The sequence below is a fragment of the Exophiala xenobiotica genome (genome assembly GCF_000835505.1).
Source record: "Exophiala xenobiotica strain CBS 118157 unplaced genomic scaffold supercont1.7, whole genome shotgun sequence".
In the NCBI taxonomy this organism is placed as follows: domain Eukaryota; kingdom Fungi; phylum Ascomycota; class Eurotiomycetes; order Chaetothyriales; family Herpotrichiellaceae; genus Exophiala; species Exophiala xenobiotica.
In genome coordinates, this window is record NW_013562488.1 from 2,991,511 (window position 1) to 3,015,214 (window position 23,704).

At 51.3% G+C, this 23,704-nt stretch overlaps 9 protein-coding genes across 12 annotated transcripts; 4 read left to right on the forward strand and 5 right to left on the reverse strand.

Moving 5' to 3' along the window:
* The first annotated feature begins 59 nt into the window (after positions 1–59).
* PV05_11810 (40S ribosomal protein S4) lies at positions 60–1,305 on the forward strand. Its single transcript, XM_013455327.1, has 4 exons — positions 60–194; positions 249–577; positions 655–949; positions 1,002–1,305. The coding sequence occupies exons 1-4, from the start codon at positions 87–89 to the stop codon at positions 1,053–1,055; spliced, it is 786 nt and encodes a 261-aa protein (XP_013310781.1). The 5' UTR covers positions 60–86; the 3' UTR covers positions 1,056–1,305.
* Positions 1,162–1,988, reverse strand: PV05_11811. 2 transcript variants are annotated; one of them, XM_013455328.1, is made up of 3 exons: positions 1,923–1,988; positions 1,785–1,870; positions 1,162–1,725 (listed from the first exon to the last, which is right to left on the reverse strand). In XM_013455328.1, the coding sequence occupies exons 2-3, from the start codon at positions 1,847–1,849 to the stop codon at positions 1,314–1,316; spliced, it is 477 nt and encodes a 158-aa protein (XP_013310782.1). In that variant the 5' UTR covers positions 1,850–1,870; positions 1,923–1,988; the 3' UTR covers positions 1,162–1,313. The 2 variants fall into 2 exon arrangements, with proteins under 2 accessions (XP_013310782.1, XP_013310783.1); XM_013455329.1 differs by having other exon boundaries at positions 1,785–1,988.
* Positions 1,989–2,112: 124 nt separating this feature from the next.
* On the forward strand, positions 2,113–6,344 carry PV05_11812. Of its 2 annotated transcripts, XM_013455331.1 has the most exons (7): positions 2,113–2,381; positions 2,431–2,517; positions 2,569–2,907; positions 2,958–3,234; positions 3,284–3,453; positions 3,501–3,727; positions 3,784–6,344. In XM_013455331.1, exons 1-7 carry the CDS (start codon positions 2,236–2,238, stop codon positions 4,566–4,568), a joined length of 2,031 nt encoding a protein of 676 aa, XP_013310785.1. In that variant the 5' UTR covers positions 2,113–2,235; the 3' UTR covers positions 4,569–6,344. The 2 variants fall into 2 exon arrangements, with proteins under 2 accessions (XP_013310785.1, XP_013310784.1); XM_013455330.1 differs by having other exon boundaries at positions 2,113–2,517.
* PV05_11813 (uncharacterized protein) lies at positions 4,621–5,543 on the reverse strand (the record flags this gene model as incomplete). Its single annotated transcript, XM_013455332.1, has 2 exons — positions 4,621–5,246; positions 5,330–5,543. 2 exons carry the CDS (start codon positions 5,541–5,543, stop codon positions 4,621–4,623), a joined length of 840 nt encoding a protein of 279 aa, XP_013310786.1.
* Positions 5,750–6,672, reverse strand: PV05_11814 (uncharacterized protein; the record flags this gene model as incomplete). The annotated part of the gene is made up of 6 exons (XM_013455333.1): positions 5,750–5,981; positions 6,037–6,151; positions 6,203–6,272; positions 6,320–6,427; positions 6,485–6,546; positions 6,602–6,672. The coding sequence occupies 6 exons, from the start codon at positions 6,670–6,672 to the stop codon at positions 5,937–5,939; spliced, it is 471 nt and encodes a 156-aa protein (XP_013310787.1). The 3' UTR covers positions 5,750–5,936.
* Positions 6,673–7,013: 341 nt separating this feature from the next.
* On the forward strand, positions 7,014–8,965 carry PV05_11815 (uncharacterized protein). The gene is made up of 2 exons (XM_013455334.1): positions 7,014–7,368; positions 7,422–8,965. The coding sequence occupies exons 1-2, from the start codon at positions 7,197–7,199 to the stop codon at positions 8,957–8,959; spliced, it is 1,710 nt and encodes a 569-aa protein (XP_013310788.1). The 5' UTR covers positions 7,014–7,196; the 3' UTR covers positions 8,960–8,965.
* A 309-nt stretch (positions 8,966–9,274) lies between these two features.
* PV05_11816 (uncharacterized protein) lies at positions 9,275–14,075 on the forward strand. The gene is made up of 2 exons (XM_013455335.1): positions 9,275–10,366; positions 10,496–14,075. Exons 1-2 carry the CDS (start codon positions 9,377–9,379, stop codon positions 13,682–13,684), a joined length of 4,179 nt encoding a protein of 1,392 aa, XP_013310789.1. The 5' UTR covers positions 9,275–9,376; the 3' UTR covers positions 13,685–14,075.
* A 3,227-nt stretch (positions 14,076–17,302) lies between these two features.
* On the reverse strand, positions 17,303–18,254 carry PV05_11817. 2 transcript variants are annotated; one of them, XM_013455337.1, is made up of 5 exons: positions 18,095–18,254; positions 17,919–18,047; positions 17,670–17,860; positions 17,490–17,610; positions 17,303–17,440 (listed from the first exon to the last, which is right to left on the reverse strand). In XM_013455337.1, exons 1-5 carry the CDS (start codon positions 18,134–18,136, stop codon positions 17,372–17,374), a joined length of 552 nt encoding a protein of 183 aa, XP_013310791.1. In that variant the 5' UTR covers positions 18,137–18,254; the 3' UTR covers positions 17,303–17,371. The 2 variants fall into 2 exon arrangements, with proteins under 2 accessions (XP_013310791.1, XP_013310790.1); XM_013455336.1 differs by having other exon boundaries at positions 17,670–18,047.
* A 688-nt stretch (positions 18,255–18,942) lies between these two features.
* Positions 18,943–22,796, reverse strand: PV05_11818 (uncharacterized protein). The gene has a single exon (XM_013455338.1). It carries the CDS (start codon positions 21,753–21,755, stop codon positions 19,551–19,553), a length of 2,205 nt encoding a protein of 734 aa, XP_013310792.1. The 5' UTR covers positions 21,756–22,796; the 3' UTR covers positions 18,943–19,550.
* Between the last annotated feature and the right edge of the window lie 908 nt (positions 22,797–23,704).

The following is a 23,704-nucleotide window of genomic DNA, read 5'->3' on the forward strand; positions in this document are numbered from 1 at the left end:
GCGCTAATTTTCCCACTTACCAAAATTCAACTGCGAAGTGAGAAGTGAGTTGTACTTCATCTTCAAACTTACAACATCACATCAAGATGGGTCGCGGTCCAAAGAAGCATCAGAAACGCCTCAGTGCGCCTTCACACTGGCTGTTGGACAAGCTCTCGGGCGCCTATGCCCCGAAGGCGTCCCCTGGGCCTCATGTTCGTCGCGACTCTGCTGCAAGGATCAAGGACAAGTGCTAACGTCAGGGACAGAAAACGCGCGACTGCCTTCCCTTGATCGTCTTCCTTCGAAACCGCCTGAAGTATGCCCTGAACGGCCGTGAGACCAATGCTATCTTGATGCAACGTCTGATCAAGGTCGATGGCAAAGTCCGTACCGACGTTACCTATCCTGCCGGTTTCATGGATGTCATCTCCATTGACAAGACTGGCGAACACTTCCGTCTGATCTACGATACCAAAGGTCGATTCGCCGTCCACCGAGTCGAACAAGCTGAGGCAGAATACAAACTTGGCAAGGTCAAGCGTGTTCAACTTGGTAGAGGAGGAATCCCATACTTGGTTACGCATGATGCTCGCACGTAAGTCTGCGCCAGCATCTATCAGCCGTTGGGCCAAGATGTGGTTGGAAAGATCAGAAATGCTGATGGGTTTATAGTATCCGATTCCCAGACCCGGCCATCAAGGTCAACGATACCGTCAAGATCGATCTTGCGACTGGAAAGATCACGGACTTCATTCGATTCGATACTGGTGTGATCGCCATGGTTACTGGTGGTCGTAACATGGGTCGTGTTGGTGTCATCACTCACCGTGAGAGACATGATGGTGGTTTCAACATCGTTCACATCAAGGACGCCATTGACAACTCCTTCGCTACACGGGAAAGCAACGTCTTCATCATTGGTAAGGAAAAGCCATGGGTCAGTCTGCCCAAGGGCAAGGGTGTCAAGGTACGAAATCACACTCCAAGCTGCAAGTCTCGTTCTCTAACACGATTTACAGTTGTCCATCGCTGAGGAGAGAGATCGTCGTCGTGCTGTTGCTATGGCTCATTAGATTCTGTCCATCCGCTCTGCGGTATGATTCACAGCTACGCGAGAGTTCCAATGCCCTTGGAGATATGCAAGGACTGGAGAGCTTGAAGATGGAATGGAGTCTGGGGATGTGATATGTGCACGCTGCACAATGATGGCCCGTAGCCGCTACGAGCACAAGAGTCTGTACAAGCCAGCTTTTCCGCCCGCGGAGGCTCAAGTAGGAAGGCCAAATACCCAAAAATTATGCGGAACTTGCTTCGGTGCAAGGGCTTGTCCCTTATCTGTTCTTCTTGCTCTTATCACCATGCACACCGAGTCTCCCAAAGAGTCCCGCCACTGTCATCCACCTGTTTATATGCAGAAACGCACTTGCTCCAATATTTCCATACGCCATCTCATTCCACTGTGTCACGTCCCAAAAGACGGTGTCCCCGAGTCCACGGTACGCAGCGTAGATATGACCCAGATCCGCAAGCGCAACAGCAATCAAATATCTTCGGGCGACCTCGGCATGCGTGGTCCAACAGCAGATGATGGCCACTGCCGCTAGCAATAGGAGAACGTTGCCCAGCTGCAATGTCAAGGAGAGTGCTTGAGGTGTGAAAACAAGCTTGGCCAGCTCAGCATTGGGCGTCTGATCAGCGTAGTACTGTTCCGGGGTTCGCAAGGCCGTCACGTAGCCCCAGACTCTGGAGGAGAGTGTCAATAAGAAGGACTCTTTCTTGTCCACAAATGCTGACCGACTTACAGCGCAACAGGCTCGAGGACGCCAAAGAGAATCAGCGGCCAGGCAGGAAGGGCGGAGTAGGGCATTTTGAAGGCAGTGTCGCGTCTCTGTCGAAGAAGTGATGTATCTTTGACTGTCTATTGTCACAGGTTGACCTACCTCCCAATGATTTCAGGACTTTCATTAGATCTCTAAGGAGTATTGGGAGGCCTTGACTGACTGCAGTGCAGCTTTCTCCGTGCGTACTCGTGCCGGCAAATCTGCGGTAAAAGGCGATACAAGTACTCCGTAGCATACGGAGATAATCGCAATGCGGCTGCAAGGTCAAAGTATCACAGTACCCTTCTCGCCTTCGTGCTTTCTCTCATGCTTTCTGTACTGCTTGCACAAACTTGACATTGTCCCTCTCGACTCTGGACCCGGCGTAAAGGGCCTGAAAGCGCTCCAATCGTGGTAGGCGCTGGCGGACAATATGAGCGGCTTGAGTCCAATTCAACGCGAGTCGCTAGCAACCAAGCCACGACGTCGCATCCTTTCTTGCAACTCGTGTCGACGCCTCAAAAGTCGTTGCGAGTATGATGTGCGGTTCAATTCCTGTCATCGGTGTCATAAGCTGAGGTCAGAAATGAACTGCCCTGGACATTTTCAACTTTCTCAACCGTATCAGGATCAATTGCTCGCTCAAACGAGAGGGTCTGCCCGAAGGCCCGATCGAAGTCAGCCACGACAACAAGAATCTTGAAAATCATGACAGGTATCCTCATTCTTGGGCGCCTCTTGAAGCAGACGCAGCTGACTCTGTAAGGTTGGCTAGACTGGAATTTTCGGTCGCTGAAACAAAGCATTCCGTCGACAAAATCTTGAATTTCCTCCAAGAGCATATTAAAGGCTCACCCGAGCCTCTCAACGATTTATTTGGCCAGAATGCAAGTGGAGAAAAAGGGCCTTCAGGCTCTGAAGATCCGTCGAATATGCCAGATTTCCCACCATTGGCCAGGGTACAGAATGGCCTGAACGAGTCTGCGCCAATTTTGATGGTCAGACAATACCGCTCAAGCACACGTAGGCTTTACAAAGAACCAGGCAAGGATATCATCACCAAGCAGATACTGTCGGAAGATATTGCCAACAGACTGTTCTCAAAGTATGGGAGTCTCTGCTCCTCATCACCAGCTGCTGATTTGAGCTTGTTAGATTTGTGAGCCGTCTCGGACACATCATACAGATCAAGCTGAATGAAGACATCACGAGTGAGCAATCCGTTCGGCGTAGCTCGCCGTTACTCTACGCTGTTTGCTGCCTCAATGGGCTGCGGTTCTGCGATCAACCCGACTTGATCAATACTAGCGATCACAGGCAGCTTTATGAAGAAGTCAGAGACATGCTTGGCCAGGTCGTTCTTGCCAGCCCATTGCCGGTGGAGGAACTATATGCGTTGCTAATCATGTCTACATTCGAGGCCGCCCCTAGAGCATGTCTACATGTCCTTAGCTTCGATGCACCGGCTAACCCTCGTCCAGCCTGCCTACGAATATATCGAAAGCTGGCTGTTAAGTGGCATCTGTGCACAGCAAGCCATCTCATCCATCAACTTTGTCCAGATACTAGGCAATTTGACCATGGGAAGACATCAGAGCAAGGACAAGCAATATTTGTCCTTGTGGAACAACATTTGTCTCGTCAATCTCAGGTTTTGTTCTCCCCATGGGAGGTAGAACGAATGTCTGACTGCTGCAGGTTCGCCGTCGGAACGGGTAAGCCGACCACTATTCCCTGGGAATATATTCAGCACTGCCCATCTATTCTTAACCACCCGCAAGCTTCCATTGAAGATGGTATAATACTTGCAGAAATATTGCTTTTGTCGGTGTTGTGCGAGAAGCCCAGGTCGTCATTGTTGCTCGATCGAGACGGCCAAAGTCGGGATCTAGCGGCTTGGGAGCAGAGATGGGCACACCTACTGAGTAAGTAGCCCGTCATCAAATCTGGGTACATTCGCTCATCCTTCGAACTACTACAGCTTCGCCTAAAGCAACATTGCTTAAGTTCTGTCGCGAATTTGCATACCTTTTGCTGGCTATGCGCACACTCGAGAGACACCGTTCTCAGAATAGCCCAAAGGGACAGAAACAGTCTGCCCCTGATGGCGCCGACGCCAACGTGAACGTCGACATGGATGATTCCGGTTTGCCTATCGATACTTTCCAGAGCTACGCACGGGACCACGCCCTTTCCATGGCCCAGATCTTCCTGGAAATGTCCGCTTCCCTTGTCGAGGAATTGCCTAAATTTCACCTTATCTCCATTGCCTACTGCCTTCTTGTCCTGTCTGATTGCACTGAATGCCTGCGCAACGCGCTTCGAGAGGACATCGCGCAGACAATTGATGATGTTTGCAGACATTACTCCCGGGCCACACATGATCTACCTGCGGCAATGAGTGTTGCTATGGAGAAACTTAAGCTCGGCCAAGGCCAGATATTACCCCCAAGACCGACCAGACACCCTACTAAAACCCGTACTTCGACGCCTTCCTTCAGGCCAGATCAAGCGCCCGTCTTCAGAGGCAACCCAGACCAGTTCTTCACTGTGCCGATGGAAGGACGAGCCTTGGCCCCTCTGGAAGGATCGAGTCTGACCAACGGAAATCCCACTAGCTCCACCAGCGACGCAGGACAGTTTTCCCACATGAACGGAACTGATGATGATATTCTTTTTGCAGCTCTCCCCACCGTCGAGGATTTCTTCGAAAACTGGATGATCGGTGTTGGCAATCAGGATACAGAGTTCACATTCCTTGAATGAATAAAGAAGGTTCAATTTCAATCAATCTCCATCAATCTCGCAGGCTTGTTCTTCAGTGGGATGGTCGGTCGATGGTCACTCGGGGGACCAATTGCCCCTTTTCGTCCGCCGGCCACAACATCCATATCCCAGATATACAGAACTTCAGGCCAGCGGCGACGAAAAATACCGACGGAATGCCTCCTCGGCTTCTACTCAACCATCCGCCGGAAATAGCCCCAATTAACAGGGCGGCCACAGCGATTAAACGCCGATTCCTGGGAAGGTTCATCTTCAGGCCCTGCAGGAACTTCACATCCGAGGCAAGCCCAAAATAGACGCTCGTCAGCACAGTTGTGGGAATTTCTTTGAAACCGAGAACTTCGCCAGTCCAGACTTGTCCTCCAGCTTGAAACCCAAGGAAGACTAGTGGAATGAGAACCATCATCGATTCGGAGTCCTTGACTGCGTCTGGTACAACCTTTGCTTGCACGAGGACGGCAGCCACAACCAGGCAGCTTCCTTGCACCAGGAAAGATGTCGCCAACGTCCCTCGACTCCTTGGATTACGGTTCCGGCTCGTCGAAAAAACGAAACAGCCCACCACAAACGCGAGAATTGCTATCAGCGAGCGAAGCCAACCATAAGGCTTTGAAATTGGTAATCCTGCTGCACCAAGTCCCAGGAAGATGGTATTGCCTGCAGTTCGACGTGAGCGGTTCCATTCTTCCAGGCAAGCTCGCCAACTGACTGCAAGCTTGAGAACCGGAGGATGGACGTACCTGTCTGCATACAGACGAAACAACTCCAGGCATTGAATGCACCACTGTCACAAAGGCCAGAAAGAAAGCTGCACATCAATAGAATGATGTCCGAATGCTTGATGCGGATGTCTTGTCTCCAATGCTTCAAGAGACGAGATTGTTTCGACTGGGTCACGACCACTGAAGCATTCTTTTCGGGGTCGGCTTCGAAAACGACGGAGTTCAGAGGCATTGCGGGCATCTGGTGAAGCCGCCTTGGTCAGTGATAAATTAACCCATGTGAAGCCTTTGTGAATACCAACATCGAATATTTGGGCCCATCATGGACGGGTATGCAGCTGTCGCGGCTAACAGGGAAAGGCCGACGCAGACCGGCGGAGATTGATGAACTCCGCAATGCAAATCATCATCACAAATTCGAACTGTAACAATCTCTCCGGCCCACGGCTGTCCAGTTGAAATGACAGCACCCATGACACATCGGATGCTATAATCGGTTTTCTATTTCATCACAGAGGTGACCTCCCAATGGTCTGGAGCTCGAGCAACGGTATTCTTGATCCATTCAATCATGTGACGCCAATATGCATTCATGTCTCTACACGTGTTTGTGCATTGAATCGTATCATTCGGAGATGGCAAACGTACTCTCTACCTCCACAATGTCGTCCTAATCAAATTGTCAGATGTTGCTAATGACCAAACGTCACAGGGTTGAGGATCACTTGGTTGAGTCTCGACACTTCTACTATCGAGCGTGGCGGGAAGGGGACCTCTCCCCAGATCTCTTTCTGCGCTTCATTCACGAGAGGCCTATATTGTGGCATGTCCGTGGTGTATCTATGCATATCAGCAAAGCTAAGTCTCAAACACAGGCCTTAGGAGGCCTACACTACAAGGCGTATGCAGTCCCCTACTGTGGCGCCAGCAGCCTCCATTACCATGCACATGTTCTGAAAGGCTGTTGATGATTAGCTCGTGAGACATATCTGAATTCGACGAAGGTACCTTTCAGTACCCGAGGATACGCAGGCGATTGGCTGGGAGGGCCATCCTGCTTTCCCTCGCTGTTGAATGGGATCAACTCTTGCGTCTCTGGAGATATCCCGCGCATGCCTGCATGGTCCGATCGTGTCAGTCTGTTCCATCTCAAAATTTGCCTGGTGGCCGTACCAGAGATATAAAGAGTGTTTCCGCGTTTGCTCGCGATCGACCACGTGCCGGTAGGTTTGTAACTTCATCTGTCAGACTGACAAGAGCACCTTCCACGCAGGGAAAGTAATCACTTACCACCAGGAAGGGTTGTACAACTGCACCCCGTTTGCAGAGACATAATCCGGCTTTCCAAGTTCGTGGACCATGGCTGTCAGGCACTGTGCACAAATACCAGGTGTATATTGGTGTCCTAGTCGCTTGAGAGAGCACTGGTCCGCGGCCTACTTGTATCCGTCTCCTTCAGGGCTCGATGCGAAGAAAGTCTCCCGATTTGAGAGGCCATACAGACCATACAAAAGGGCCAGCAAATTGTTCCAAAAACACGGTCATGGTCCATGCTTTTCTTATCATGGCAGGTCGATGTCAAGACCCACATAGTGGGTCATACAGCCCTATGGCGCTATGGCTCATATGTCCCGACCCTTGATAAGACCACTTTGGGTCCTTGGACTTGCGGCCACTCAAGACTGATAAGAAGAACGGGCACCGTCGGTTACCGGCCATAGGAACGGTGACCTCGCCTTTGGGGATGCGGCCTGGCGATTGTTATGTCGCAGTCTCGGATGCCGCATCGTCGAAGTAACGTATTGATATAAAGAAGCGAGGCGAGCACCTATTCCGCCAGGGTGTATCAAGCTCGGTTTAACGGAACAGGGTCTCCTTTCACCATATGGTCGCCTCAATGGACGCTTCCTCGCGTGGTGAGGACTTTGAAGTCCTTCCCAACAAAGAGTCTCTCAGCCCTTCCAAATCCGACATGATAGTCAACAACGGCGAGATATCCATCGACAAGAGCACGGCTCTACATCGTGGGCTCAAATCCCGCCATACCACCATGATTGGTGAGTTCGAAAGATCTTATATACTTACAGCCGTGGCTAATCGGGTCTTGCAGCATTGGGTGGCGCGCTGGGCTCTGGTCTCATCATCGGCACCGGCTCAGCACTTGCAAGCTCAGGCCCAGCCTCTGTCCTGATCTCGTACACCGTTGTCGGTATCGTGGTCTGGCTAATGCTCACTGGCCTCTGCGAGATGGGTACCTATCTGCCCATAGCTGAAGGTTTCACGGGTTATGCTTCGCGCTTTGTCGATCCGGCATTGGGCTTCAGTCTAGGCTGGAGTTACTGGCTGAAGTACGCAATATCGACACCAAACCAGTTGACCGCTATCGCCTTGGTCCTGCAATACTGGGTACCACGTGAAAAAGTCAACCCTGGAGTGTTCATCGCTATTTTCCTGGTGGTGATAATCCTGGTCAACTACATCGGAGTGAGGTTCTTCGGCGAATTCGAATTTTGGCTGTCATCGATCAAAGTGCTGGTTCTGGTTGGAGTTATCCTCCTTTCATTGATTCTTGCTTGCGGAGGCGGTCCCGACCATGACCCCAAGGGTTTCCGCTATTGGCACCACCCGGGTGCCTTTAAGGAATACAAGGCTGACGGCTCCTTGGGTCGCTTCCTGGGCGTCTGGTATTGTATGGGTATTGCCAGTTTTGCGTACCTATCCACCGAGTTTATTGGAGTTACCGTTGGCGAGGCTCAAAACCCTCGCCGGACGATCCCACGCGCAGCACGCCTCATCTTCTACCGGATTTTCTTCTTCTACGTCATTTCGGTCTTCTTCCTAGGTATGCTTGTACCTTACAACTCTCCCAAGCTCGCATTTGCGACAAAGCAGTCAACCTCGGCGGCAGCATCGCCCTTTGTCGTGGCCATTGTCTTGGCGGGTATCAAGGTATTGCCGGGCATTTTGAACGCCTGCATCCTGATCTTTGTCTTCTCGGCGGGCATATCTGATCTTTACATCTCAAGTCGAACCCTCTACGGCCTTGCTGGGGACGGAAAAGCTCCTCGCTTCCTTGCAAAGACGAACAGTCGTGGTGTTCCTGTCGCTGCAATGGGCACATCGGCAGCCTTTGCCTTACTAGCGTTCATGAACGTCTCAAGTGACTCGAAGAAGATCTTTGGCTACTTCATCAACTGCATAACGGTCTTCGGGTTGATTGTGTGGGTTTGCATTCTTCTCAGCCACATTCAATTTGTGCGCGCGCGAAAGGCACAGCAAGTCTCGGAACAGCATCTTCGATACAAAGCGCCTTGTGGAGTCTATGGTTCGTGGGCAGCGCTGGTCTTTTGCGTGCTTGTTGTGTTCACTAAGAACTTCTCGGTCTTCATCCACACCAAGACTTCGGACTTTGACTACAAGAACTTCATCACCGGATATATTGCGATTCCGGTTTTCCTGATCATGTTCTTTGGCTATAAGGTTGTTTACCGGACCAAGGGCGTCCGTCCCGCCGAAGCCGACCTCCACACTGGGTTGGACGAGATCGAGCTTCATGAGATAGAATTCGCTAAGTTTGAGGCGGAGAGAATGGTGAAGCAGAACAGGCTTGGAAGGTTCTATCGCCGATACATTTCCTGGCTGTTCTGAGGATTTGATGGTCGGGTCAATATCCTCGATCTGGAAGTGTCATTATATATACAATCGATACAGAATCGATGTCACACTAATATCATCACTGAATCTCGGAACCTCTCCAAACAAGCGCCGTCAGGAATACCTGAAGGTCAAGTGCAAGTGAGTGATCGTGCATGATGCCTGGTCGTGGCCAGTCACGTGCCATTCAGTAGCACACGTGACCGTGAGGCTACGGCGCTTAAATATCGGCAGAGCCAAAGCCAAGACGATTGTTTGTTGACATCGATTTCTACCAATCATCAATCATCACGACGCATCCTTCCTTGCCATACATTTCGTTCTTCTTGGTCAGTTACTTCTTGTCGCAGGCGTTTTGTCACTCAGCATATTAACGACACAGGATAGAACAGGCACAGAATTACTACAACAATGGCCGACGACCTGATTAATTTCGACATAATAGAATCGCATAAGGAAAACATACAAGCACTACCCGGCGGCCGATCAGTCAAACAACTGGCTGCCATCCTTACACCACTACCTTCAGGAAGAGTTGGCGCAAAGTCGGAACCGACTCTGAATGAAACAAAGACCCTCAACGATGCCATCCGGCAAGAGTACGAGATTGAATTACAGTCAATAGCAGACTCGGACGACCCCCTCGACATCTATGACCGATACGTCAGATGGACATTAAACGCCTATCCTTCGGCCCAGGCGACACCACAGTCGCAGCTCCTGCCTCTCTTAGAGCGTGCGACCAAAGCCTGCCTCACTTCTCCCCTTTACAAAAACGACCCACGCTATCTGAAATTGTGGCTGCATTACATTCGGTTGTTTTCCGACAGTCCTCGAGAAACGTTCGCTTTCCTTGCTCGGCATAGTATAGGTGATGGACTTGGTCTTTTCTACGAGGAGTTCGCTACTTGGTTGGAGGGCGCGGGTCGCTGGGTGCAGGCGGACGAGGTGTACAAGCTGGGAATTGAGAGAGAAGCGCGGCCCACAGAGAGGTTGATACGGAAATACAATCAATTTCAGCATCGATTCGAGGCTAGACCGCAGGTCGAGAATGAGCCAAGCTCGCCAGCCCTTCCGACGGTGCGGCCAGCTCTGGCAGCGAAGCTTGATCCATTCGCACAACGAGAGGAGCCACAGGCACCTCGGCAACAGAACGGAGTGGGAGGCGGTTCTACAAGTAGTTCTCGCTCAGGAAAACCGAAGATGGCTATATTCTCGGACGCAGACAGCGCTGCACCACCTCCAGCAACATCCACCACCACCAACGGCTGGGATAACATTGGGTCGATCAAGGAGCGAAAGAAGGAAAACACCATTGAAGCCAAGCCATGGGCTGGTGAGAAGATAAAAGCTGGAACCAGAGTAGGAACGGTGCAAAAGATGGAGATTTTCAAAGACCCGGTATGATTGACCTCTGTGTTTTCCTAGATTGAAAAATACTCAATGCCGATTCTCATGCAAATCCGCTGTCTCAAATTCCATCACTGCCCTACTAGTCGAATGAAGCACTGATTGAACCCGAGTATACAGGCGTTACAAGCAGCAACTGATGCACGATCGTCCACAAAACGTCCGGGTGACGTCGTTAACCCTCGTACAGGCCGGACGGAGCGTGTATTTGTCGACGTGGAAGCGATCTATCCCAGCGTTGACCAAGAATTCAGTTTCGAAGAGTTACGAGCCCTGGCTCGAGGGTGGTTCCAAAAGGATTGGAGACGGCAGAGACCAGCAGCAACAGCCAGTCCGCTGAAGGATACGACAGGAAATGCAACAACGTCTCCAAAGGCCAAGGGTAGAGCCAACAAAGCCCAAGAGCCAGAGGACATTGAGAACTTGAGTAGATCCTTCCAGCAGAAGATTGATCTTAACAATACTACTCAAAGGGATCTCAGTATCCTTGATGTATCGTCACAATCTATGGTCGGAATGCCGGAACCGCAGCCAGCGCCTCAATCCCAACAACAGAGCCAAAATCCTAGAGAGAAGAAGTACAAGATCAGAGAGGTCAAGCAAGAAACTCAGACTGTCAAGACAAGGCTTGAATCGCCTACAGGCAGGAAATTGAAGAGGAAGAACACAGCTGAGCCGACTATGACGTTCCACTCCAAAGCAGCAACTAATGAGATATATGACATGTTCAACCAACCGCTTCGTAAACCAGAGGTAGCCAAAGACGATACTCAGAGTGGTGATGAGACAGATTTCACTGAGGGAGAGATAGACGACGGGTACAGCACAACAGGCGACGCCGAGAGCACTGGCACTGGGAGGGTGTCCGGACCCAGCAGTGAATTTGGCGATGATACCTTGGCTTCACGATTTGATCCCACGGAAAGCCAGACCCAAACACAAAGTCAAAGCCAGCCTGAAAGTGTTTCACCCTGGTCAGATTTCACAGCCAGCAGACACGTGCCACGCATTGATCCTCACACTGCTCCCCCTGGCAAGACCAAAGCTTCTTCAGGCAAAGGTCATGCTAGGACAAAGCTGAAAAACAAACACAGACACGCAGTGAGTGAAGATGTGACTGAAAGTATCGACTCTTCCAGTCAGAACGCAACACAAACCTCTGGTCTGGGTGGTGGCTTCGACACTCAAGCCATTGCTGCCATTGCAAACTGCAACTTCGACGACATGGACACCATGGCCATTGCGAGGATGGCTGGAGAGGTTGATGATGAAGAACAGGATGATGTTGAGATCCGTGATGAGCAGACCGCGAGCTCCGCGGGCGCGGGCGCGGGCGCGACTGAAGAATCTGAACCACAACAACAAACAATGCATGAAGAAGACACCATGGAAAGCCTGTCAACGCCAGTTGATGATGTCTTCACGGAACACATGGAGATCTCGCACAAGCCTCGCTTTGTTCCTATTCCTCCGGCAGACTATGAACCCACACCAGTGCGTACCTACCGAGATCCAGCGCTCGTTGCGCAAAACAAAATGCCCTTCATGACGCCGATTGTCGAGAGAACCGAGAGCTCGTTCGCACCTTCGACTGTGTTCAATGATCCCGACTACTTCAGCTCCAAGACACCAAGCAGATCGGCGAAGGAGATATACGAGAGCCCGTCACAAGTCAAGATCGATCGACTCTTGATGAGCAGTCCCAAACAACAAGAACCTGGCACTCCGTCATCCTCAGCGAAGCGAAAGTACGAACAAACCGGCGCCACCGAAGAGGAGGTAGCCACGTCTTCGCCTCGCCGCAAGGTCTCGGGACGTGGGGAGGCCGATCTGAATTCTCACATCCCCTTCCCAATCACCAAGGGAACTCCAGCACAGTCTCCGTCCAAGCCTGACGACGTTGTCTTCAAGGCTCCCGCCATACCTGTGAAATCTCCATCTCGATCTGTCCTCCAACCTGCGACTCGACACAAGGCACCCATCATCGCGGACCTGCAATGCAACCCGTGCGACGATACGATACGACAACAGATCTTGACTGCCGTCCATCCGCCCATCTTTTCCTACGCAGGCTATCATGATCATTCGGGCCAAGTTCTCAACCAATACCCCATCTTGAAATCTTATGCCGAGAAGATAGCCAAGACAAAGAGCAAGCCCAGCCCGCGTAAAAGCCAGAGCAAGGATGCAGCTACCAAGGCCGTCCCGCCACTGCTCAAGTTCACGGGCACTTCCCGAGTGTACGCCGTCAAGCGCGAACTCGGTGAAGGCGCATTCGCACCAGTGTATCTGGTCGAGAGTTACGACCCGGGTCAAAACGCCATTGCCGTCGGTGACGAAGAGGACGACAACAACAAGGAAAATGTCAGTCCACCACTTGCGTCAAGCGAGTCTGGCCGCCAACATCTCGAAGCGCTCAAGACCGAGTCTCCGGCCGGCACACTGGTCTGGGAATTCCACATTTTGCGCCTCGTGCGCCAGCGTCTCGGCCACGCCGCGCGCACTATGCAGTCCATCGTGCTTGCACATGAATGTCACCTCTACCGTGACGAGGCATATATTGTGCTCGAGTACAGCCCACAAGGCACGCTACTGGACTTGGTCAACCTTGCTAGGAGCGACAATGTGCGAGCGGGCAAGCCGGCCGAAGGGCTCGAGGAGGTCTTGGCCATGTGGTTCAGCGTCGAACTCCTCCGGACGCTGGAGGACCTCCACCGCATCGGCGTTCTGCACGGCGATTTGAAGGGTGACAACTGCCTCGTCCGCTTCGGGGACGGCGAAGTCGAGGGGCCCTACGATCCTTCCGGTGGCCGTGGTTGGGGAGCCAAAGGCTTGCGGTTGATCGATTTCGGACGTGGGATCGATACGAAGATGTTCAAGGCTGGCGCACAGTTCATTGCGGATTGGCCCAGTTGCACGACCGACTGTGCGGAGATCCGGGAGTGCCGGCCCTGGAAGTGGCAGATCGACTATCACGGGGCGGCGGGCGTGATCCACTCGTTGTTGTTCGGCAAGTACATCGAGACGATACCAGCAAATAGCGGTCTAGGTACCGGTCCCGGCCAGAAGAAGGAGTGGAAGCTCAAGGAGAATTTGAAGAGATATTGGGAGAAGGAGATCTGGGGAGACGTGTTCAACGTGTTGCTGAATCCCGGCTGCGTGGCCGATGGAGAAGAAATGCCAATTCAAGGAAACTTGAAGAGAGTCCGGGTGAGAATGGAGAAGTGGTTGGTCGACGAGGGTGAGAGGGGCGGGAGAGATTTGAGAGCCGCGCTGAGGAAGATGGAGAGACTTGTTGGCGGGAAGTGACCGGAGTCGACACGAAGTTAAGGAGAATTATTCGACAAGCGCGATCGGATCACTGGTGACTCGCCCATTCCCCAGTGAGGCATGAACGGGTCATGTACTGCATTGCATTGCGTTGAAAGGAGTTGGACTTGGCCTTGGCCTTGGACGGGATCTTGAACTGGATCTTGGACATATTGGCGTGGATTGATGCTGGGCATGTGAGCGAGATCGACTATTTCATTGAGCAAGGCGTTGGAGGCTGCACGAGCTCGATTGTGCTTGTTGTTTCGCATAGGCACTGGGGGCACTAGCTGAGGATACCACCTACCCTACGGCGTTGGAAAAGATCCATCCTCAGCTTGATATGACGGAGCATTGAATTTTAGAATAAAAGGTAGAGCGTGAAAACTCCTCAATGTACACGCGACTTAGTAAAAAGGTGAATGTGATTGGGTCTCCCGATTACCGGCCCGCCATGGATGTGGAGCATGTGCAAAAAGACGTCAAGCCTTCCTAATTTGGTCAAGCTTTGGGGAGGTAATGTGAGGCTCAATATAAATCGCTTCACTACTTGTCAGAGTTTCGAGAGATTCAAGGCGGGTGGAAGATCGGAAACATCTGTACCCAAGATTGCTAATTGGGTCTGATTCAGTTCAGTATCTCAATGTCATACTCTTTTCTCTTCGTTTTCGCCAAGGTAATGACTAAAATGAGCGCAACGGCAAAATAATGCCATCCATATCGCTAAGGCTAGCGATCTCCTCTTGATCCGGCTTGTGTGGCTTGCGTCGACAATACATGAAAACCCATGGTAGGCAATTGCTCTGCCAGATTGCCTTGCATCTGTCTGTCCTCCTTCAGTTCTTCTTGGTACAGCAGGGCTCATCAACCCACACACAGTTTGGGTTCTTTTGCGCTTGTCTTCCGCTTTGTCACAACGGTCGCCGCCATTGCCCGGTCCAACATCCTTACAATACCCCTGATTCCATTGACATGGACTGTTAATCCTGCAAGTATCTTTGTCGGGGCAACTGGAGCAGCTACTGTGGTCCGGGCAAGTGCTGCATTCGACTCCTCCTCCTCCTCCTCCTCGAGCTGTTGATGTTAGTGATGCTGCTTACAAATAATGGCCGAGGTAGTAAAACAGACCGAGCAGGCTCCCTGGTTCAGCAGCGGGGCTGAGGTGACGCAAGGGCCAAACCGAGCAGGAGGCCGCCAACAACTGACAAACTGAGCTTCATGATGGGCTGGGGTGGCTTGGGAGTTGGGGTAGATAGCGTGTGAACTGAATGTGTTAGCTGGAAGTTGTATGAAGTCGTGATTGAGGAGAAGACAAAGAAGGATGGAGGTGCTTGAGAATGGACTGCTCTTATATACCCATGAGACACCTCCGGCTGGTCATCGTTTGCTGAAAGGTTTCCATTACTCCGCATCCCTTTCATCAGGTATGTGGGTGAAAAGTAGAGACGTAGAGGTACTCGGCTACAGTCTTTTCCAGCTCGTCTTTTCCAGCTCCCTCGTGTTAAGCCGCGTCGGTATCCATCTTGACTTGGGGACTTTAGCGAGCCTCTATGCCTTCCAATGGAGGTGAGAATGCAAAGGCTTCTAACTGGCCGTGTTTCTGCCATTTTCGTCGTCCAAACTTTACATAGAACTGCCCATCAATCGAGTTCTGGACTCTGGTGAACATGGCCGATCTCGGAACGGTAAAGAACCCCTCCTGTCGTACAGCTGCGTGGGACATTCTGGATTTGAAATGAGACGACTTTGTCTGTAGCTGGCTTGCCTGGCCTAGAGAGGTGTAGACGGCCAGTCTGCGTGGAGCATATTGAGACCCATATTCCGCCAGATGCTTTTCGAGAGAAACGAACATCTTCGTGCTCGCAGCAATCGAACACGACCCAGCGAATTCCAGGATCAGTGTCGCGGGATTGTCATTGTTCCCGTTTACTGCACTGTGGACTCCTTTTGGGTCCTCGCTTATCCAAGTTCAGTTTTCACGGGTTGTAATGTTTAGCTCGATTGGACGGACGCAAAGAAGGAGGAATTGTTGATTCCGGAAACGCGACGAACGACCGCTGACCGCATCGCATAGCCGGATCATGGCATTTGTGTCCTCGTTTCAGGGAATTCTAACGCGGGGTGGCTGCCTGAACGTCTAGGTGATTGCAGGTGATTGTAGGCAATTGACTTTACCATCTTGCAGATTCAAGTTTACCATCTTGTGTCCACCCGTAAAACCAACATACAATGTCCCGCAAGACAACCTGCGGGATGTCGCTTGCAGTACCTTGTCCGGTCAGTTTGAAAATTGCGCCACTAACAACATGACGGGCGGGTTGTGATGCAGAATTATGTCGTTGCATGACCATGATAGGCTACTGATCTACGACATCAGGACCTCGCTTGATCGTGATGTCGGCCACGACCCAGCCGCTCTTAAAAGTGCTTGTTGATTTTGGCCGACTGTTATGGGTGCCATATTGCACTTCAAGCTCAATTCAACCCCAGCACCTACATTCTGCCTCTCTTTGCTGAACGCTGAGGAAGCGCCTTCTAGCTAAAAACCTTGGGCGGCCACTTCCTTAGCCCCATATGGATGAGATGACATGTTCCACCTTTGTCATAAAGCCTCAGGATGTATGAAATATGGATTCCAAACTAGAATGCGGTGGCGCCAAACCTGGAGAGCCCTGAACCCTTTACCCCGGGTACACCCCTCGCCAATCCAACCGCCGTTTGCTGCACAAATCCCCATCGCCGGCTCCTGGCATGGTTCCACTCCCGGGTTGTCGAGCCGAGAATGCTGACCACTATGGTGGCTCGCTTCATGGACGATCTGGGGAAGAGATCTGTAGAACGTACACGGATAGACCACGTAGCATGTGGCGCTCTTTGTAAGGTGACTGCTCCAGCTGCGCAGGTCTGCCGAAATGCTCTAGCCTCGAGTGTGCGGCTCATTTCAAGCGCTGCCGCAATGTTGACTTCCGTGGACCTGGAGCCTAGATAGGGCTCGAGGCCGGATTGCGAATGTATGATGACCTTCAATTTCTTGTCTGCAAGATTGACCAAGGTGGAGAGGATGTTGACCTTCTTCAGTGCCAGGCTAAATAAATCGAAAGATGGACCCTTTCCCCCATGAGTCGAGGGCTTTCCCAGGGCTTTTTGAGTCTTAGGTGTAAATGTTCTCGCAACTCGGTTACTTTCTGAGTAACATCCCGTACTACGCACCTGGCCTGCAAACGGCGTATTCCAGCCGCGCCACAAGCTTGTGTTGTTTGTGAGGGCGAGAAATGACATTCATGTTGGATGGTACAAGAAACCCTACTGGTTTGTGTCTTCCCCGCGGATCTCATACCTTGTGGGGTTGTTCCAGCTTGTCCATGAATCCTTGTTGCAGTGAGACCTGCAGGGCAGCCCTCGAGCCGCCTTCACACAGTTTACACGGTACAGTGTCCCGATGTGGCCATGCGTCGGGCCAACACGAGATCGGACCTGGACCTGCCGCCCAAAACAATTGGTGAGGCTTCGGGGAGGAGTTGAGGTTAAAACAATGAGCGATCTGCATTACATAGCGCACTCGGCTACAAAGAAGGAATATTAAACAACAATACTCCGTAGCTTGGCTGAACTGTGTCACTACACAAACACGATTGGACTACGAAGTATTGGGTCTAGGCTACGGTGGAGTATCAATCTGGTCAACTGCTAAAAGTGCTTCGGCCTTCGATCCCAGAAAAGTGTGACTTTGGCAATGCCACCCAAGACCAACATAAACTGATACATAACGTCAGAGTCGCAAGCATAGATGAGGGCGTATACGTACAATTTGATCCAACAACTTGATATTCCCAGGCAGCGACGGATACGTATCCCCATCCCAAAAGACTCGCAGGGCATGTGGAATCTTGACATCTGGACCTTGTGACAAAAGGTCGTTGAAGAATCTATTCGCCATGGTCAACATCCCCCCAGAGCCATTGGGGGAGGAGATGGAAATACTAACAGCGCCTTGGTTGGGCCAGCCGGGACCGCCTTCTCCTGAAAGACCAGTTTCTCCCCTTTGAACCCTTTCATACTGTGTACATGCCACCGCGGGATGAAAGCAGGATCGTCACCCGCAATGATGATTCTAGTGATTCCCTCAACCGTGACCTCGAGTCGGCCTTCGGTCACTGACATGTACTCGTCGTGGTACTGCAATAATGTGTCAAAATACCTCCAACGAACACCTCGCGATAGTTTAAGGGGGTACTTTGTGCCAATGCGGTGCCACATAGAACACTTCAGAATCTGGCTCTCCATCATATGATGCCTCTGCGAGATACTTGTCGGCCGAATCCTCAGCTTCGTCCTCCTTACTAAGAAGGCGGATTTGACAACCCTTTGCCAGCGTCAGCTGCCGCAGTTACGATGCTCGCAACGACTTACCTTGATAAAGGGCAGTACCTTGAGTTCTTTTGTACTTGACATGGTTCACGGTAATCAGTATTGATCAAGGCTGCTTGAATCGGCAGAGAATCCTGAAGAGGGGAAATTGTTGCACCTCCCCAGCACCTTGCACCCCCAGTGACCCCTCCAGGCAACTCTGTACCGTGGCTGAGCTGGACCACTCACATCCTCGGCAAAGAAAGTGGTAAAAGAACACAGCAAAAATGGCGAATAGGCGATGTCTTCAACGACCACAAACACAACTAAGTTGATTTTTGGCAGGTACTCCTTATGCCAAAGCTGGGCAGCCTACTGTGTACTTATTCCTGTATACTTGTGACTTCAACACCTGTGCTATTGCTGCCACTATCATTGCCAGGCCTGGAGCACACTCTTGACAATATCTCTAGTCGCCACGACCATGGAGTACGCTTCACTTCTCACCATCATTCTTTCCTCTCTCGCGCCGGTTTGCTTTTCTCCGTTATCAGCCGCTTTTGCTGGTGGTTCTGCACTAGGCCACGATATTTGTGGAGGCGTAGGAAATACTGCAGGTCCAACCAAAGATTTGTGGGGTGGTCCTTCGAGTACCCGCAAGCTGTTTGAATGCTACGTTAGTGGTCCCATTTGGACTGACCACATTTTTACGTAGGTAAGCTGGTTTACCTGAAGACTCGATCAGTATCTTATTAGCACTAGAATACTCCGTAAGTTATAGGACTCCCGCTCAAATATCGAGTCACTTCCCTTTCCCGCCGCAGTATATCCTGATTCTAACTCTGGATATATTCCTCTGTAACAGCTACGACGATTGCAACGCGCGATGAAGAGACGGATCAAGATAGAAATGAAGCTCATATATTCGTTCCCATTCTTCGTTCTCGTCTCGTATTGAGAGTTCGTAACCTCGTTAAAAATCACAACAATGACAATATCGTGTCTTGTACCTCCCAAGGCAACTGATGACTGAATCTTGACTCAAGCCGACTCACACATTTCCAGCCACGTTCGTAACCCATATCCACAGATGGAATCCTTTTGTTCATACCATGCTTTGCAAAAGTCCAGCTGTATGCTTTTCCTTTCCTTTCTCTCTAGTCAGGCCAATTCTGTTCGTCTTGTCTCTGGCTTTTTGAGTCGGAGTAGTCAACACCCCGGCGGTCCCTGTTCTGAGCATGCAAACCACTCCATGTGTCCCCAAAATGCAATCTTTCTGTTGCTCATGAAGATTTGATCCGACAACTCCTTCCGCTTTGCCAGACTACCAATAGTGTGAGACCCTGCTCTGAATGCCCTTGAACTCCATGATTTGAGATCTCCACCAAAAAATAACCATAGTCGTTCCATCCAGCTTGGGAGAACTAATGTGAACTCCTTCAGTACAAACAACAAATAACACCTTAAGCTCGGTATGCAATTTTCCAAGCATTATGCTCATTCCAGTTTTCCTATCAAATCAAGTGAAAGGATCATCTCTCGGTGGTTGAGGCGGTCCTCGACGTTGAAAGTGGCTGGGATGGTATGTAGAGAACATTGCCAACCGTTCACCAATACTCATACTGTTAGTATGACCATGGCCACGACTGGGCGTCGTAGCGAATGCACTTGTATTGATAAAGGGATCGCTCAAACTTGGAACGTGTCTGGGCATCCTCGCACGATGGCTGCGCTTGTTGGGGTCGAGCTCGAACGGACTTCCGAGTCGCTTTTGAGCAGGGTCGACTTCCGGTGGAGCCAGAGTCGACGTGCTGGCCTTGACGGCAGGATTTGCCAGAGCTGTAAGCGATGTAGGGATCGGTGGAACAGGAGGAATACCAGCATCATCACCAGCGCCGTCCATGACAAAGGTAGGTGGGGTGAAGAGGCGATCAATATGTTCTCGACTGTTCATAGCACCCAAAGTTGCTCCTCGACTGCGAACACGAATTCTCCGCTGGCTAATGTCACCAGCACCAGTGAAGACCAGTTCAGGACGAGGCTCGGGTTTTGGCTCAAAGGTGCTAGGAGTAGGAAGAGTCAGATCGACATTCGATTGGAGGTTGCTACCACTAGGGCTCAACTCATCCTCCAAGTTGTGCTGAGCACGGCGTTTGTGGACATTGAGTGAATTGTCAGCATCCAACTTGAAAGGTGAGAGCAACCTGGAGCCAGTCGCATGAATCGTCTCGAATTGATGGTGACTGATATGTCGACGATGCTGATGGTTCGCGTTACTGGAACCATTCCAAGTGCTGTAGTTGAAAGGCGAGGCCAAGCGGGGGATGTTGCTGGCAACCTTCAACTTATTGGGCTCAGTTTCGAGCGGAGTTGAGATCGACATCGCGTCCGAGCAATAGGGATTGACGGGACTATTGAACCAGTCATCCGACGTATTCTGTGCTGGAGGCGAATGTGCCAATATTTGAGCCAGAGGTCCGGTTGCACTGCTAGCCACCAAAGAGATTCCCAATTCTCGAGTTGCATAAGCAGTGGTCGCTTCTGGGTCTGCTTGCCGCGACATTGACCTCGAGAGCCTCGACGGAGGGCGGCGAGGGAATTGCTCGTGGAACGGCGAAGGACTCCTCGACTCGCGCAAGCGTTGGTAGTGTGCTGAGATGGTGAACTTCTCTTTGCACAACTGCTTCAAGCGCTTTCTCGTGGCTGATTCTGAAGGCCAGGAAGTTCTTGCGTCATCGGTACGCAGGAAGTCGTTTGGCTCTGGTGTCTTGTCCTTGACAAAATTCCGGCTCTCAATGACGTTGCGCATCTTGTATCTCCTAATGAGCGGCCTGTTGATCCTGCTTGCTCTTGGCCATGTCTCCTTGGCTTTTCGAGCTACACGATGGCATACACCTGTAGGAGGAATACTGCCCGGCAGTGTCTTGAAAGGCGTCACAGTAGGATCCGCCAAGTACATTTGATAGACGTTGAATAGATGGTTGTCCATCTCGATGCTCCACTGTACGTTGCCCTTGGTCATGAGAGTGTTGATTTTCAACTTTTTACACTTTCGTGACGGGGTATCTGGGATAATCTTGACAATGGAGGGCGAGAATGGATCTTGCGAGTCCAGGTCTGGACTTGTTATGCTACCATCGAAAGAGGTAGGTCGGGTAGTGAATATGTCTGAGGAAGATTCCGACGATTCTGAGCGGACCGAACATTCCGAGGAAGAACGACGCATATCCCAGGCACCACTTTTGTAGTCCGAGTGGACCACCTTGGTCTGAGCAATAGGAGTACGTGGAAGCTGCAAATCTCTGAAAGCGGACAGTTTCAGTCTATCGCTTGGTGACGGATCGGTAATGCTGTGTATGTATGGCGGCCGAGAGCTCGGTGCTTCAATCGAAGGAATAGGAACATCGATGTCGAGAAATGCAGACTGAGTTGATTGGGCACTGGAAGGGATTGGAATCTCTGAAGCGAATAGCGTCGGGAGAAGGGCGTTGTTGCGCGTCTGGAAATTGTCCATGGTGATTCGCGTCCGTCGAACTCGACAAGTTGAGTGATGGGGTGCAGGTGGTAATTTGAGCTCAGCGAACGTCTGATCAGGAGTCTTTGGATCGTCGCTGCCGTCAAGGCTTAGAGGAGCAAAGTTGCGCGGTAATGTTATGGACATGTGTGGTCTGTTGCGTTGCGCCGAGGAGGCCATGAGAGTTGGCGAAGGTTCGCGGTCGGCCATAATGCAGGAAGAGCGCGATCGCGGATCGACAGAGTGAGAGTGAGTTTCCGCGCAGGCAGTCACTTGTGAAGAGGTCTAGGTAGATTGGAATGTTCGCCGTACTCAAGCGTTCATGCTGTGGACGCGTGTCAGGATTCGGTTATGCAGTCATGCGGTCGACTAAGCTGTTGGGTGCGCGATGCCAGCAACCGTATCGCGCCACGGCGTTTGAAGACTGAGTGGTGCGTAGATCGGTAACGAAGGAAAGGCTCAACAGTGTCGCGCAAAGAGCGAGTGTGTTGCGAGAGTCGTTGTGGATTGCGACAGAAAGACGTGCCGGACGCGCAGGGTGTCTGTCAAAATTCGGGAGATCGCAGGTGAAAGTACGAGGAGGTGGAAAAATGATGGTGGCTGGGAAGATGCAGGGGAGAAATTGGGGGACCAGGGGTCGAACAGCGACTAGGGTTTCGGTGAAATGAAAGTGAGGTCGGCGATGTTGATTCGAGATGATCGAAGTATAGAAAAGACTGCCAGATTATTTCTTTTGTTGTGTTTACATCTGACGTGGAAAGAGAGGAGGAAGAAGGGGATTGTCGGCGGGAGAGTGATGGGTTGGAATGTTGGCCAAGTGGACGGGAGGATATCGATGGGCGGACGTGGACTCGTGGAGAGGAGCGTGCAGGTTCGGTGTGTGTGAGATGCCTGTTTCTTTCGAGCTTTGGCCCCGGTTTAAGTCCCAGCGCAGTGGAGAGAGGCTTGGTTTGCAGTGTGTTTGTCTTCGGGGTCTGTGCGCGTGCTGAGGAACTTCAAAGGCTGATGGGCTCGACCAGTGGGAACTCGGCGGTGAAGTGTCTGAAAGAGTTGACAGGCGGAGTCACAACAAACAAATAACAGTCCTCATGAGCAAACGAGAGAGAGAGACGGGAAGGATGAAATGATGACGAAGTAAAATGGTGATAGATTTGAGGTGAGTTGAAGTGAAAGTGAAGATGAAATGAGGAGAAGTGTTGGCAGTGAGTGCACTGTAGGTCTGGTCGTAGGCGCACTATGAGGGCATCAGGTAGGCAGCATTTACGTAGTAGTGAAATTCTCCTAGCAGTGTCGTGCAGCGCCCTCCCTAGTAGTTACCACCAAGCTGCGATTCCAATGACCAGAGGCAAGGGACGACTAGACTAACTCAAAGACTATCAATGCAATCGATACAGAGATATCAAGGATCACTGGTGACCGCTGTCTCAGCTGCATCATGCATTCGAGTGGATTCCGCCGTCTTCACCTCTTCCATCCTTCTCAATCGTTGATGCCTCTGTCCAACCCACCCACAGGTGATCAATGATTGCTCCCAATGGCTGAGTCGCCTGTTTGTTCGCGCCATCAAGCCGAGCCGTCCTTCTGTATCTGACCAGGAGCATGCCTTCTGCAGTTGTCCACTGCCTGCTTCTTTTCATTCGTCATGGTATTCTACGGATACTACAGAGCACAGACTCGCGCGGTTTTTGTACAGCCGCTGTCAAAGCACCACCACATGTACTTCCACGACTTCCTCCCCTCCCCTGCCCTCCACTTTGCTGCAGAGGAAATGTGGCCTGATCAGCTCAGATAGTGAGCACAGCTACCATGGTGCGTTGGGTGCAAATGCTGGCCAGTTCTCCCTTGCTTGCGGCATCGTGGACATGTTGAAGCTGTCGTTTGCTTCATTGACAGACTGCAGACTTGAGCGCGTCAAGCTCGGAAAAGAAAAAACGCGAACGAAACACGCTAAAAACAACCGCAGCTGGAAAGTCACTGGTTGTTTTTGCGCCTCATCCGGTGTCAGTACTTACCTTAGTAGGTATGGACCAATCATTTCTGTCCACAGAACACAGCCAGGGATCTCCCATCTGCCATCTTGAACAGACTTCGTCCTATCCACCACTCCCCTCCTTTCATAGCCATCAACCGCTTTCGAAACCCCCCGGTTCTGCCTGAAA

Coding starts and splice junctions, on each gene's coding strand:
- PV05_11811 (XM_013455328.1), bottom strand. CDS start 1,849: ATGCCCTACTCCGCCCTTCCTGCCTGGCCGCTGATTCTCTTTGGCGTC. Junction 1,726..1,784: donor GTCCTCGAGCCTGTTGCGCT/GTAAGTCGGTCA, acceptor ACTCTCCTCCAG/AGTCTGGGGCTACGTGACGG.
- PV05_11810 (XM_013455327.1), top strand. CDS start 87: ATGGGTCGCGGTCCAAAGAAGCATCAGAAACGCCTCAGTGCGCCTTCA. Junction 195..248: donor AGGCGTCCCCTGGGCCTCAT/GTTCGTCGCGAC, acceptor CGTCAGGGACAG/AAAACGCGCGACTGCCTTCC. Junction 950..1,001: donor CCAAGGGCAAGGGTGTCAAG/GTACGAAATCAC, acceptor CACGATTTACAG/TTGTCCATCGCTGAGGAGAG.
- PV05_11815 (XM_013455334.1), top strand. CDS start 7,197: ATGGTCGCCTCAATGGACGCTTCCTCGCGTGGTGAGGACTTTGAAGTC. Junction 7,369..7,421: donor CCGCCATACCACCATGATTG/GTGAGTTCGAAA, acceptor CGGGTCTTGCAG/CATTGGGTGGCGCGCTGGGC.
- PV05_11812 (XM_013455331.1), top strand. CDS start 2,236: ATGAGCGGCTTGAGTCCAATTCAACGCGAGTCGCTAGCAACCAAGCCA. Junction 2,518..2,568: donor AATCTTGAAAATCATGACAG/GTATCCTCATTC, acceptor TGACTCTGTAAG/GTTGGCTAGACTGGAATTTT. Junction 3,454..3,500: donor ATTTGTCTCGTCAATCTCAG/GTTTTGTTCTCC, acceptor TGACTGCTGCAG/GTTCGCCGTCGGAACGGGTA.
- PV05_11817 (XM_013455337.1), bottom strand. CDS start 18,136: ATGTCAAGTACAAAAGAACTCAAGGTACTGCCCTTTATCAAG. Junction 17,861..17,918: donor TGGCACCGCATTGGCACAAA/GTACCCCCTTAA, acceptor ACATTATTGCAG/TACCACGACGAGTACATGTC. Junction 17,441..17,489: donor TCAAGTTGTTGGATCAAATT/GTACGTATACGC, acceptor GTTATGTATCAG/TTTATGTTGGTCTTGGGTGG.
- PV05_11816 (XM_013455335.1), top strand. CDS start 9,377: ATGGCCGACGACCTGATTAATTTCGACATAATAGAATCGCATAAGGAA. Junction 10,367..10,495: donor TGGAGATTTTCAAAGACCCG/GTATGATTGACC, acceptor CCGAGTATACAG/GCGTTACAAGCAGCAACTGA.
- PV05_11818 (XM_013455338.1), bottom strand. CDS start 21,755: ATGGCCGACCGCGAACCTTCGCCAACTCTCATGGCCTCCTCGGCGCAA.